The 14,049-nt window shown below is 44.4% G+C and overlaps 1 protein-coding gene across 1 annotated transcript; it reads right to left on the minus strand.

The window, feature by feature from the left end:
- Positions 1-735: 735 nt before the first annotated feature.
- F2 (coagulation factor II, thrombin) lies at positions 736-11,769 on the minus strand. Its single transcript, XM_054635541.2, has 14 exons — positions 10,579-11,769; positions 9,521-9,684; positions 8,558-8,582; positions 8,307-8,357; positions 7,716-7,821; positions 7,503-7,633; positions 5,528-5,824; positions 5,052-5,165; positions 4,627-4,754; positions 3,984-4,147; positions 3,487-3,660; positions 3,192-3,370; positions 1,883-1,953; positions 736-1,135 (listed from the first exon to the last, which is right to left on the minus strand). Exons 1-14 carry the CDS (start codon positions 10,655-10,657, stop codon positions 992-994), a joined length of 1,827 nt encoding a protein of 608 aa, XP_054491516.2. The 5' UTR covers positions 10,658-11,769; the 3' UTR covers positions 736-991.
- Positions 11,770-14,049: the final 2,280 nt, after the last annotated feature.

The raw sequence follows: 14,049 nt of genomic DNA on the forward strand, positions 1-14,049 counted from the left end.
TTATCAATGACTTTAAACAGTCATGAAACTTGAGATGTTGAGATTTTTTTCTTCAGATTTCATTGAGATGTTAGTTTTTGTGCTTTATTTGGGAAAAAATGTCATGATTGTTTTAGTAGAAAATTGGCTGGTAAAGAATTTGTATTTACTGCTGTACTTCTGGGTCCTCAGTGGTCCACAAATTCCTACTAAAGAGGAGTTTATGAAAGACTGAAGCTTGTTTTTGGAGAGATCCCATTGTAACACAAGCAAACACCTATAGTGCAGGATGTTTTCGCTGCAGGTTTTGACAATGACTACACAAATTGCTTCCTTCAGAATTTTGCTATGAAGGTGGAAAATACACAATGAGGACCCAGCACCACCTGCTGTGTAGGAACTTACTGGAAGTGCTGCTTAATGTATTCAAGCCACTATTCCTTTGTAGGATGAATTGCACACAGTGGTGCTGGTATTTATTGCCGGCTGTTGTAGTGTGAACAATGTTTGTCTGATCAAAACAGCTTCTACTTGCTTTACTTTTGACATTGGTGTCTTGTGGAATGCTACAGGTACTGTAGGGTGGTTATCTCTGGTACATACATGGATCAAAAACTAGAACAGACTATTAGTTGTCTTGAAGGGAGGAAAGGGCATGGTGCATGAGGGCATAATCTTGCTTGCTGTGACTGACAAGGCCATTATGTGGGGTCCAAAACCTGTTGATTGTAGGTGATGGAAGGGAGGGGAATTTCAAGCACAACAGGTAATTAGCAGTATAGCTAGTGCTGTGGTACTCCTGGCTACTGTCATGACTTAGATACAACCACATCTAAACTCAGCATGAATAAAAGGAAGAAGATGGGTTTCAGAGCTTTTATTTTCAAGGGATAAGACCTTCCTTTTGTCAAGTTGTAAGGATATACCTTGTTTTACTTCAGGATCTTCTATACTTATGTTTTAAAGTGGAGCATTGTTGCAAAACTGAGACCAGGCAAGGTAAATGCTTCATCTATCGCCCTTGATTTTCGATGACTTTTCGTATCCACTTTTTCAGGCGGAATACGTGGGTGTAAAATCCATATTTGCCATCTCGGTCACAGCCTTCTCCCCATGAAACTATTCCCACTTGATACCAACGGTTGTCATCTGGGTTCTAAAGTAAACAAAAAATGAGATTGGGCAGAAGGAGCAAATGACCTTGATGGAATCAGAGAATCATTAAGGTTGGAAAAGACTTTCAAGATCAAGTCCAGCCTTTGACTAAACACCACCATGTTAACTATACCACAGCACTAAATGCACTCTTTCAGTGAAGAAATTCCTCCTGATGTCCAACTTTAACCTTCCTTGGCTCAGCTTGAGGCCATTTTCTCCTGTGCTTTGTTTGACAGGAAGAAGAGGCCGAGTGCCACCTAGCTATAACCTCCTTTCAGGAGGTCTCCCCTGAGCTTCCTTTTTTCCAGACTAAACAAGCCCTACTTCCTCAGCCACACCTCATAAGACTTGTGCTCTGGATTGTTTAGCAGCTTGGTTACCCTCTCAGATCTAAACCTTGGATGTGCCCCAGTCTGTTTAATGATGGATGCTACGTTGGGATTCAGACTGGCACCTCCAACAGAGTTTGTTGGAGTAATTTTGTCTCTTCTCTTAAATCTCTAATTAAAAATTGGCCATCACTCATGCATCCTGCAGGTGATCTCCCAATATGCTGAGAGCTCAGTATAGAAATGAAGCTGGATGACTGCAGGATTGGTCTCCATTGCTCATCTTAGGCATGACCTGGGTTTGCTTCAACCACTCAGCAGTGGCTCAACTCTGCTGCTTTTTTTAGACTATGAATTTCAGCACAGAAACAAACCTATCTTCCTATGTCTTATAAGCTTGAACTTGTTGAACATACCTTCATTACAAAAGGTCCCCCACTGTCCCCTTCACAGGCATCTCCTCTCTTTAGCGCATCAGGACTGTAACCTACAGGCAAGAAAAATGGACATTTGACTGTAGGGGCAAGTGGCTGGTGTTGGCCATGTTTTCTTCAAGGTTTTGGGATAAATGGCATAAATGTTTTGGGACCCATGAAAGTGCTGATGCTGTTAATTCGGACTTCTGTTTTTCATATATGTTAAAATTCTAACTTTGCATCTGTCTTTGCAGCAGTCTTGACTCTACCCTCTGCTCTCATTCTTGTTTTTTCATCAGAATTGATGTTAGTGTCAGTTGCACTGACACTGTACAACAGCTGTAGCTTAAGCTACTGTGCTTCTCTTGTCTTACAAACTTATTTGTAATAGTCTATTTTCCCTCTTCTTTTATTTACTATAGAGATTCACTGTTATCCCCACTTCTACTTTCCTGTCATTCAAGTTCTACTTTTCCTCTCCCCAGCTGTCTTCCTAAAGTATCACTATGAAGAGGAAGAGGATTTCATTCATTCCTGATAAACTGGATAGTATCTCTGCACGTTCCCATCACTCGTGTCTCCATTTTTTCTGTATGTCTGCATCTCAGCTATTTCATAGAATGTTGTTTAGAAAGAGAATCCATAAGAGCTCTGTATTTTCAGCATGCTTGTGTAATTGGCTTCCATCCTAACTAAAGCAGTCCCATGCATTTAGATGCAAGCAGCACAAATTTAGTCAAAAATCTCAAGACTTGCTTGTAGGAACTGATGAAGTCCGCACAAATGAAGAATATATCAGAAACTATTAAACTGGTACATAAATCCATACTAACTTGGTAACTTGAATTCTGTGTCCACTTCCCTTCTCACTCAAAAAGGGTATGATGCTAGAAGAGATTTAGGAAGGCAGGAGCCTTCAAAATATGTGGCCATAAGTATGAATGCGCTCCAAAAGCTAGTAGATAGGATAATAGGTGTGCAGCCTTTAATTTAGGAAGTCACTGAACTGCTCTGTACTAGTGAAAAGATAATTTTATTTGTGCTTAGTTCTCCCACAGCTGCTGCTGCTACATAGTACCATTAGACTAATGCCTGACACAGGTTGTTGTTGCAAACTTTATTCTTAGCTTTAAGTTCTCCAGTTTCACATTTTCTGAGAGCTGAGAAATTTCTTATCAGGGGAAAGTTATTCTTTGTGGAGGGCATTTGCAAATTTATCAGAAAGTAATCTAGCTGCATGAGTCACACCAGGAGCTCAGAGCCCTTGACTTCTGTGGCAAGCTGTGCCTGTGACTCCAGTGTTACTTACCTGCACAGAACATGTTGTCAGTGACTTTGACTCTGGTGGATGCCTTGCAGGTACTTTGATCTACAATGGGCACATTGACTTGTTGCAGAACTGTGGGCAAGTTGGAGGGGCTAGTGGCCCATGTTTCTTTCAAGTTTCCCCAACCAGTTACCCTCCCTTTGTAACCTGCCAGCATCAGCCTGTGGAAGGAGGCACAAGTATAATTAAATGTATTGTAACAGCTTTCTTCTGCCTGGCACTCTTAGTGCCAATAGCCTTGAGAAGTCATGTTTTTCTCTCTCTCTCTTTTCCTCACCTCTGCACGACTTCTTTGGTAGGCAGGCAGACAGGATGGATGTAGTCACTGAAGCTGATGGGTCTCTTTAAGTGCATGAGTGCGATGTCTCGGTCCATGTTCTCTTTCCAGTTGTACTTAGGATGGATGATTATTTTATCCAACAGAGCAATCTTCTCTTTATTCTTTTCATATCTGAAATAGTTATGAAGGAAAACTCGCTGTACAGTAGCAGCTGAAAGTCTTCTGGAGTTTATGATACTCTCAGCTTTGTACCCTCTGAGACAATGCTGTCTTTACATAGGAGCACCCTTTTAGATTTCCCAGGCTTCCTTGTTCCCTTTCACTTCAACCTTTAGGATCAGCAAGAGAAGCAAATGCCCCATTAGATCCTATTATTGAGAGGCATGTGACATTAGTTATAATACTTCAGTGGATACTGAATGACAGCCCAACTCCAAAGTATCTCATTACTTCAAGAGGAAGTCTAGTTCCTTCCACTTCATTCAGACTCTTACTTTGCTCTTACGTGCTTGCCAATCCGCACCAACAGGTCACTTGTACTTAAGTTCTTGTCCCAGGGTGGATAAAAAAGACAATGAGCAGCAGTCAGGATCCAGCTGTCACTGATAAGGCTGGCACCACACAGCAGCTCCTGAGGAGACTTTTTGTAGAGCATCACCTGCCTGAGAGATGAGGAGGAAGGAAGCCCTTAGCAGGACTAAATGGATCCTAGTGTCTTGCCAAAAGTGCAGATTTGGCAGTGAGGAGGAAACGGCATTGCTCTATACTGACAAAATGGAGTGAGTAGCTCTGTAGCAAGTCTTCCGTGGACATGTATATCCTCTGTAGTAGGCCATTTATTTACCCCATTTCTTTTACCTGATGAAGTTTCTCATCCTTTTCATTCCAGCAAAGCTGGAAAGAGGAAGACATGAAGATGAAACACACCAACACACTTGCTTTCTCCAGTGGTTGCATACTTGATTCAAGAGTTTCTTTCCAGCTATTTTAGTACTGCTCTGTCAGCCACTTGGAGAAGCTTTGATTAGAATCTATAATTTATGCTTGCTGCCTAATATAGGAAAGCCCTTTTATTTCTACCTGCTTGAGCTGAAGAGAAGGAAAACACAATCCCCAAAGACTATGTGAAGACAATACTTGCCAGGGGGAGCTGCCAACTTCTGCATCATCCCCACCAACAATTCTTCCTGTGTAGGAATCCAACAGCTCCCTCTCACTTTTGTCTGTTATCTTTTTCTTCTCAAATAAAGGACGAGTGCCACAATCTGAAAAAACAAGGAATCTTGGCTTTGCTACTCTACCTGAATCACAGTGGAGAACTGTTGTCTGAAGTCAGCATGCAAAGCTGGAAGATCTTAGGAAGTGCTTACTAGCTCCGTGATTGGAACTGGATATTGACTTTTGAGAGTTCTTCAAGGAATTTAAGTATCTTCCCCTGCTTTTAACAGCTTTTAGCTAGCTCATGTTTCTGAGGAACAGTGAATGGGAAGAAGCTAGGTACAGCATGTTTGCAGAGGGGCTATCCCTTCTGCAAACATGCTGTACTTGGAGTTTTTGCTCACCTGCTTCACCTGAACCAAAAGTTTTTTCATCAAAGAAGGGTTTGAAGTCTTTAGGAAGAGTAGAACGTCCTGATAGTCCCTCAGACTCTTGGTTCTCATCCTCTAGCGAGCTGTCTGAGAGATGGAAAGACAAACAAGGCAAAAGGTTTAAGTGTAGTTGCCATGATTATCAGCAATGTAAATGTTCCTTTCCCCACACAGAAGGCCTGATGAAGGAATGATGTTTTAAAACACCAGTGCTCTTTTTAATGTGCCTTGTCCACCAGTGTGAATTTTCAGGGAGAACACCTCAGAGAGGTAACAGTGCTATGCACCTAAGGCAGGTTAGTACACGTGATATATGAACAAACAAGGCTCCCGTGTGCATGGGCACGTACATTCTTGTCCATTCCTCCCAGGCCAAGCATTTCATTCTACTCCTGTTATATGCCACTGCCTCAAATATGGGCCTACCCAAACCTAAGCAGATTTCTCACCGCAGTAGTGCAGATCACAGTAGTCAAAGTAGGGTGATTCATTTGTGACACACCAGGCACCCTCGTCATCTCTGTCTGGATTCCGACAGTAATTCTCCTGCAGCTCCACTTCTGGGTCAACTTGTTTTCCATGGAGCACCTCTTTGGCTTTCTCAGAGTTCCATGGTAGACACTTAGATCCAGACACAGTGACTGAGAGAGTCCCTGTGTAAAGCATGCCTTTCTCTGGTTCACAAGGTTCCATTGGTGCAGGTTCTGCGGCCCGTGGAGTGAATGGAACTGTTGTTCTGTCTTCACCTGGAAAGACAGAGGGCTGTGATTTAAGCCACAGCTGTGCACTCAGAAGTGCTATTAGCAAATAGTACCAGAGCCCCTTAGTAAAGCCTAGAGTTCCATGGGGCCTCCCAATATATTTAGGAACTCTCACTGTGTTTCTATGCATGGGATGGCCCTCTAAAATATTGCAGTGTCAGAGATGGCTCAGCAGTATGTGAAGTGAGGCTGGCACTATTCGTCACATTTCTCTTTGTCACTAAGATATGAGGAACAATATTGTGTTGCCTTCTGGGGCATCTTTGAGAACCAGCTCAAGGGATGGGTAGGTGTCTCAGGCATCATAATTCTGCTGTATTAGCTCCTTCAACACCTTATTCTAAAATGCATAACTAAGCCATATTTGGGGGAGCCTTTTACTGTGATATTCTACTAAAATAGCAAATTTAACTTTTGCTAATGTCTCTAAATCTAATGATAAGTGAAAAATTTCCCTGCAAGACTTTTCACACTTTTTCTTGCAAGTGTCATAATGACTGCAAGTTTTAAGCAGCATTTCCAGAAGGAGTGGGTACCCAATAATCTCTTTTGGCAGGGCCTCAAGGTGCCTTCTCCTTGTGCACAGGGGGAGTCCCCATGTGAAGAGATACCCCATTTGACTATTCACTCTGGTGCACAACAGCCACTGGGCAAGTAGTATTCACCTTTATTGCTAGGGCTGCTTCTCTTTTTTGACTCATGTCAACATGATTATAAAAGATCTGTGCACAAAGGCTTTTCTAATCCTGCTACATCCATGCACACAGGAAGTGTAACTGTAAGATACTGCAGGTCAGAAATTAACTGGTGAACAGAGGTAGCACAGATGCCTGATGGCCTCATGAGGCATCTGTGCTACCTCTGGCATCATGCCTGGTGCCTGGCCTCAAAGCAGAGCAGTATTTCTTTTCAGTTCGTTAGATTCTGCAAAACAGAGCAATGGTAATGGCTTTTGAAATTTCAAAATAACCCCCTGTCAAAAAGGTTGCTGACCTCTAACTTTTGCTTATGAGTTGTTGTTTCTAGTCTCTGTTTTTGAAAGAGAAACTTCTGCTGTGTGAGAAGGTTCTCTCCTTTACCAGTTCTTCTGAGACAGAGGCCAAGCCCCAGGGGAGATGGCTCTGTACTAGGGAGAAACGGGAATGTGTAAGTGTAGGGGGATGATCCTCCATGTTCAGTTCGATTATGAGAGAAGGGCATCTTCTCTTTACTTGAGATTGTGAGTATTAAACTGCATACCTCTACAGGAGAGAGTGTTAAGGCAGGCAGTAAAGCACACACTGTAGTTATTTTGTCCTAAAGGTAGGAATTCAGACCAAAAAACATTATAAGTCATGGATGTCTCTAATTTGAGACAACTGGGCCAGGATTTTGGGGTGACTGACTAGAAAATACTGTAGTACATTCCAGGGTACTGCTGACACTGGTTTTAATTTAGATCTAGATTAGCATAATCTAGAGAAAACAGCTCATTATGTATGGGCAACTCAGTGACTTTTCTTCCTCAGCTCCTTTACCCTTTAAGATGCAGCTTCTCTACTCCTACTGACCTCTATTCATATAAGCATTCCCCCTCCTTAACCCTCTCCTTGACTGCCTTAGTATCAGTCTCAGTGCAGTGTTTTGCTGTGAGTGAAGGGCTCTCTGGAGTGCTGGGGCATACCACACACGGGGATGGGACACGCCTCCCGCTCTACCGTTGGGTCTCGGGTATAGCACCATGGGCCTTCTGAGTTGTTGTCTGGGTTCCTGCAGTAGTTCTCAATGAGGTTGGGATAAATGGTGGCATTAAATCTATGAGAGACAAAGCTGGTTAGGCTAGGAAGGAAGGACACCACAGAGAACTCTTAAAGAGGTATGCAGGAGATGGACTTACTTAGGAATATGTGGATATTTGCTTGTCCACACTTGACATTCAATCCCAGACTTGGTTTGGCTAATTGTTCCCTGATAGTGCTGGCCCAGCCCAAGAGCGCAGTTACCTGTCAAAATCCCAACACAGTGTAAGCCAGTCAGGGGAACTGGATGTTGCATTTTTCAAGGTCAGAAGTACCATCTCACATATCCCTTTAACTTTTGCTGGGTGCATGAGCCTGCAATAGCAGAGGCATCCTCTTCCTGTGAGAAGAGCACACAGCCTAAGCTTTCTCTGCTTCATCAGAGGGAGCTATCCCTGAGGGCTCTGTGCTTTGCTTTGGCTCAGAGAGGCTGCTCACACCTGACTGTGTCGCAAGGATAAGGATATTCACTCCATACTATTTCAGTGCACAAACTAGATTGTTTGTTGAAATGATTACTGGGGAAATAAAGAGTAAGACATAATTTCAAATTCCTCCCCTGGTATTTTTCCTTAAAATTAGATGGCTTCTCCAACATCAGTTTAATTTTTTTCTGTACAATTTCTGCAGGAAGCAAGTTCCTGGCACTCACTGTATCAAGGAGATTGAGGTCAGCATGAAATTCATACCTTCTAGACAAGCATCCAGAAGTGTCCTGGCCTTTCCCAGGCCCTGACATACTAGCAAAATAAGAAGAAAGAGACACATTATATGAAAGCAATCCAAATAAGCATCATCATTTGAACCAGTTTATCATCTAGGGACAAAACACAAGTGCTTAGCCCTGGAAAGTGAGCTCTTAAAAGAGGGAGCCATCTCTCCAGGATGGGACAGTGCATCCTAAGGAGTAACAGTACCTGCAAGAATCAAAACAACTTACCTTGGTATTTTGACCAAAATATATCCTGTAAAAAAGATGAAAAAAAATTAGGGACACAGAACATCAAACCTTTCTTGACTACTGCTATTCAAACCAGTAAGAGAACATCCCATCACAACAAAAGACAAGACTAACCTAGCTCTGTTTATACCAATTACTATGGAGTCAAAGCAAAAAACGCAATAAAAAAACCACATTCCCACACATCAGACTCAGGAATCAAGACAATACTGTTGTTTCTAAGGAGACCAAAGATGTTTACAACCTTCATCAACCTGCAGAGCAAGCAGTGCAGGTAGTGCAGTGGGCTACAGTGCAGAAGTCCAAGCAGCTGAACCTGGAATCTCTGATTACAGATCACATGTAGGTATTGGCTCATCTCTGCCATGCAGCCTGAGGCTGATTGCTTTTGAAGTACTCCAAAGAGGTAGTGTCTTGCTGGCTTAGGCTCCTAACTGTTTATCTGTTGTTTTTTTGGGTGTGAAATTCTGACACCAGCCTTGGGGCTAGAAGCAAATCCCAAAAGGATGCAGCACAAATTTGGCAGAGTGAGTCTGGAAACCGGAAAAATGGGCAGGGTGTGCAGAAGCTCAAGGGAGTCTGAGGAACCTGCACTTAGTGTTCTGACTACTATGCCAGTGCTTCTGTGAGTGTCTGGGATAGCAGCTCATATGTGTGTGATACCATGCTGAGCTAGTGGAAGGTGCTATTCAGGACCAATGGCACCTTGTCACTTTATGCATAGAGAGGGAGAGAAAAGAACCTGAGCTTTCAGGTGTAGTCTGTGCAGTGTCTCAAGGAGGGAAGCTCCCTAAGGAAGCCTGAGCTTGCCATGGGGTGTGCATCATCAGCCTCATCTTTGGTTCACAGAATTGAGTATTACAACCCTGGCCCCTGGCTGTGTGGGCAACCTGCTGGTGTCTCCCTACAGAGGGTGGCTGGGGGATGTTTCCTGGTACGTACCGTCTGATCGGTGGATTCAAGGGCTTCGAAAGCCTCCTCATAACTGCATATCTCCTCCAAGCACTCTCGCTCCAGGTTTCCCTTAAGCATCTCTTCTAGAAATCCCTTGTTGGCACGTCGGTGGCGCTTGAGCAGTGACAATGCCTGCCCCTTTTCCAGGAAAACTATCAGGTCAGAACACTGCCAGTCAAAGGGCTGCTCACAGCCAGAGGGCACCTTTGTCTCCCCTTGCAGTTTCCAAAAACTGCATGCAGCTGATGTGGTGATCCCACAGCCCAGCCTCCCCCAGCCCACCGCACAGAGAGGAGAAGCCCTATCAGGTCTACACTTGATGATCAGAGCAGGCTCTCTGGAATTCATCCCCTCACAGCTCCCATCACTTACAAGGAACAGAAGTGACAGAACACTGCTTCCTCAACAAAGCTGTTCTGTTATTTGCAGTTAGCTAGAGGTTTGTTTGCTTTGAGCCTGCTGGTGACCCTGTCCCCAGCCACTGTATTTCTGTCTTGCAAGCCTCAGACCACTGTGATAAGCACAGCTTGGTTTCATTTCATATTCAGAGCCCCTGATTTGAGACCTGGAGACAGATCTTCCCCTACACAGTAGTGGGTCCAAGAGGACTTAACCTCATGTTAAGAAAAGATAGTTAGAAGCTCTAATAAAAGGAGCAGTGGGCAGGAAGGTGACAGATTTTGTATGACCTAAAGTTTCAATAAGAGACAGCTGGGGAGGCAATGGAGAATTGAAGTCACCTAGGTCAGCTGAGAAACTATCCCCAAAAGCCCGATGGTTATGTTAGACTTGATCCTGGACTAAGCCGCAGTCTCCTCCTGCCATTTCCCAAGTGATTCATAAAATGCACTGAGTTGCTGTCACCAGCTGACAGATGCAGCTGCATCTTCCCATGTTCACTCCATTCTCAGCACCCTTTTGCTCCCAGCTTCAAGCTTTTAGCCTCCTGACTTGAGGAAGAAAACTTGCCACCTGTATTACCCCTGGAAAGAACTATTCCCGTCTTCCTCCTGTCATCTACTGGGACTTCTGCCCTTGAGTCTTACCTCCATCATGGCTCAAGGTGAGGTGCAGAAGGCTGGAGAAGAGCAGGCCCCTCAGTATGCTGGTTTTGGTCTGCGCCATGCTGTACAGCCCTGGCTGCAGGGGAATTGCAAAGGAAGCAGAATAAGCAGAGTCTCAGCCCTGCTGGGTTAATATTGAACCAGAATGAAGAAACAGGAGTCCAGGTCGTGGTGTGTCAGGGACAGTGGGACTCTTATCCCTCCTCTCTTGGCATCTGTCCCTCCTATCAGAGCATCTTTGTTTCCTTACTTAACTTCCTATTTCATACTTAGGAAGATGGCATGAGTAGCAAGAGATGTTTGTCCCAGAGAGAGGTACCTCTGCCAGCTCACAGCCATTCCCTCCAGAGAGCATGCTCCTTTTCCCTGGCTTTGCTCCTGTGCAGCCGATGGCACCATCACTGCCTCCCCACCATGCTGGTTCAGGTCCCTGCCTGACTCTTCTCAAAGGCTGTACTCAAACACAGGAAGACTTTGAGACCTCCTTAGCCATTCCCAGTCCTTCTCTTTTTAGCTGCAAGCCCCCCTGATTCTCCCTAGTGCTCAGTTTTCTTTCCTTCCCGCAGTTATCAGCAAGCTCAGCCTCAGCTATTTTGGCACCACAACGGCACAGTTTCAGTGTTCCTCCTTCTCCCTTGCCCATGACAATGAGCAGAAAGGATGCCTTTGACAGCCCCATTGGAATTTAAATTTTCCTCCCAGTTAGGTTAGTTAGCAGTGCCATTGGCAGTGCATTCTTCCCAATACCTCAAAATTCCCAGCTGAGTGGAGGAGGATGAAGCAGCAGGAAGGCTGGGTTCCCCCTTTTCTTCCCCCATAGTGGAACGTACTAAAGTCCATCCAAAAGGAAACAGAAACTCTGACAAGCAGGGAGCTAGCACACCCAAAACCAGCCAGGAAAACAAGGGCTTCCAGGAACAGGGAGAGAAGATGGTCTGGATGTCATGACATCAGCTATTAAGTCAGGAATTGGACTACCAGAGCTGAGAAGGCTCTAATGATTGCTACAGCAAGCAGACTATTGACAAGAGTGGAAAAACAGGGCAGCATGGGGGTAGTCTCAGGAATTGCCACATGGAACAAAAATGCTTCCTGCCAGCAGGGAGCATATTTTGTGCTGTGCCTCTGTGCAACTGATACATCTGTAATGTTTATCTCCATAGAAGAGTGCAAATATTAGCATTAGGGTGGCTGAGCAATGACTCTGGACACTGGTACAAAGAGCAGTTGCAGAGGCTTCCTTCCTCACATAATAAGAGTATCTCCTGTTCTCATCCACACACATCTCTACTCCTTGCTATGGATTTTGGAGAGACACCTTTAGGAATGGCTGGGATTCTCTGGATGGAAATGACCTGGGTGGAGAGTGTGTGAATGGGATTAGACACAACCCTAGAAATACCCATGCTACTTAGCAGGGGAAGCAGCATTTAGGCAGAGAGCACAGGCAGAGACAGGGAAAAGCACAAACAAGAGTGGTGGGGTCAGAGCAGCTGCTGTGTCCCACACAGCCACCTCCACTCCTAACTAGAGGAGGAGCAGCTTTCAATCTCCTCAATCACTTTCATTTCTGCATCTCGGTCTCTTCCTTATAATAACCAGGCAGCATTTACACTGCAGCTTAAGTCAGGGTTGTTATATTTATGCATAGATTTTTACCCTCGTCTTTCCTTTAAAGGAAAGGTCTTATCACCTTCCATGGGATCATGCAGAATATAAGGCTAACTTTAAGCAGCAATACAATTCAGCAGTTAAGCTTGGTTATCAGACAGGTATGAGTATCTTCTAATACCTACCTATGCCAGCTTCCTTAAATGTTACTTCTGCTCTGGTTCCTACATTTATTTTGTTGCTTTGTAATCAGAGATTTTCACTACATCCTGGGGCACTTTCCAGCCCCTTCTTGTGTCTCACAACAATGTTAGTAATTAAAGATGCTGACTCCTCACATTGTGGCCTTTCTCATTCCTTAATGTGCTTCTAGGGCTCCTCTCTATTTCTCCCATTCCTGTGGTTAGCCTCTGCAGCAGCACAGCATGCATCAGCTATCACCTCTCCAGGGGTGTGACTTCCACCCCTCCAACATTTAACTCTTCCATTCCTGCAAGCAAGTTTTTATAATTTCATTTTCTTTCTGCCTTCACTCACTCATGGATGATGGATGCTATTTTCTTTCTTAGGACAAGAGAGTTAAGATACCTTTATCATCCAGAGTGACAGTTTGTAACACAGTTAAGAGTTTCGATCTCTTTCCTTCTATGTGTTGATTCATCTTTTTAAGTAAAAAAAGCCTTCAGCAATTTTTTTCCCTGTGTAACTACTTTTTCAACTTTCAGGGAGCAGAATATAGGGGGTTTGGCCTTGGCCCATTTTCTTTGACCTTGGCCTGTGATGGATAGTTTGCTCGTTTAATAGTTGAGGCATTTATCAATCTCTTCCTAAAGGGAGTTATACAGTTTAATCAAAGCAACACCTTGGATACAATCACAAAGATGAAACCCTTATCCCTTCACACAGGGGTTCCCCTGTCCCTGAGGGCCAGGGAGCTGCCAGATGGGGTCTCCTTCCCTTGCAGCCTGTTCCTTTTCATTCAAACATCTTGGTCAGGTTTAAGCCAGTTTACAAGTTGGCTAGGGATTGAACCCTGACTGTGGTGTGAGATTTAAATGTAACACTTGTGTGCATGCCTGACACCTGGTGTCACCCTGCCAGCAGGAAGGACCCCAATCATCCAAAAGATCTTGGCACTTGTCACCCAGGAGTGTTGCAGCAGCACCCCAAAGCTTTGGTGAAGCCCTGCCAGCACGGTGGACTTCATTACCCAGCAGAGCTGTGTGCTCGCTGCTTGAGCCTGTATTGGTAATGGGTGCACAAGATCTCCAGCCAGCTGGGCAATCCATGTGTCTGCTGTCCCAAAACTTAAACCTCACTGGCACCGAAAGGCAGCATGCTGTGTAACTGCTCCCCATGCCAGCATATCAGGCAGGCACACATCCTTCTCCTTGCTATCCTTCCCCCCTTCTCACCAGCATCCTGACAACTGCACCAAATGTAATGCACTGGCATGAGGGCTTGTTATGGATTCCAATAAAAAAGGCACTCAGAGCCTACAATGTAGTCATTAAAATACCATTTACTGGACATAATACAAGAAAGGGTATGGCATTAGATAATCCCACATTCCTTCAGATGCTGCAAAAACCAAGCTAAACAGCACTGCACAGCTATCCAGTCAGGCCACAGCACCCTGTACTGATCCTATCCATGCTGAGGTTCACCAGCACCATGGTCTTCAGTGCTTTTATAGAATTTCCTAGGAGTAAACAGATTTATGCATCATTTTGCTGTCAAGAAAAAGGTTGTTCACATGAGAACATGCTGCTTCTAAGACAAAGACATGGTGGTGGCATCACTACCAGGGGCCCATGGGAATCACCTCCTGGTGAATCACCT

Source organism: Agelaius phoeniceus, chromosome 6, assembly GCF_051311805.1.
Source record: "Agelaius phoeniceus isolate bAgePho1 chromosome 6, bAgePho1.hap1, whole genome shotgun sequence".
Classification (NCBI taxonomy): Eukaryota; Metazoa; Chordata; class Aves; order Passeriformes; family Icteridae; genus Agelaius; species Agelaius phoeniceus.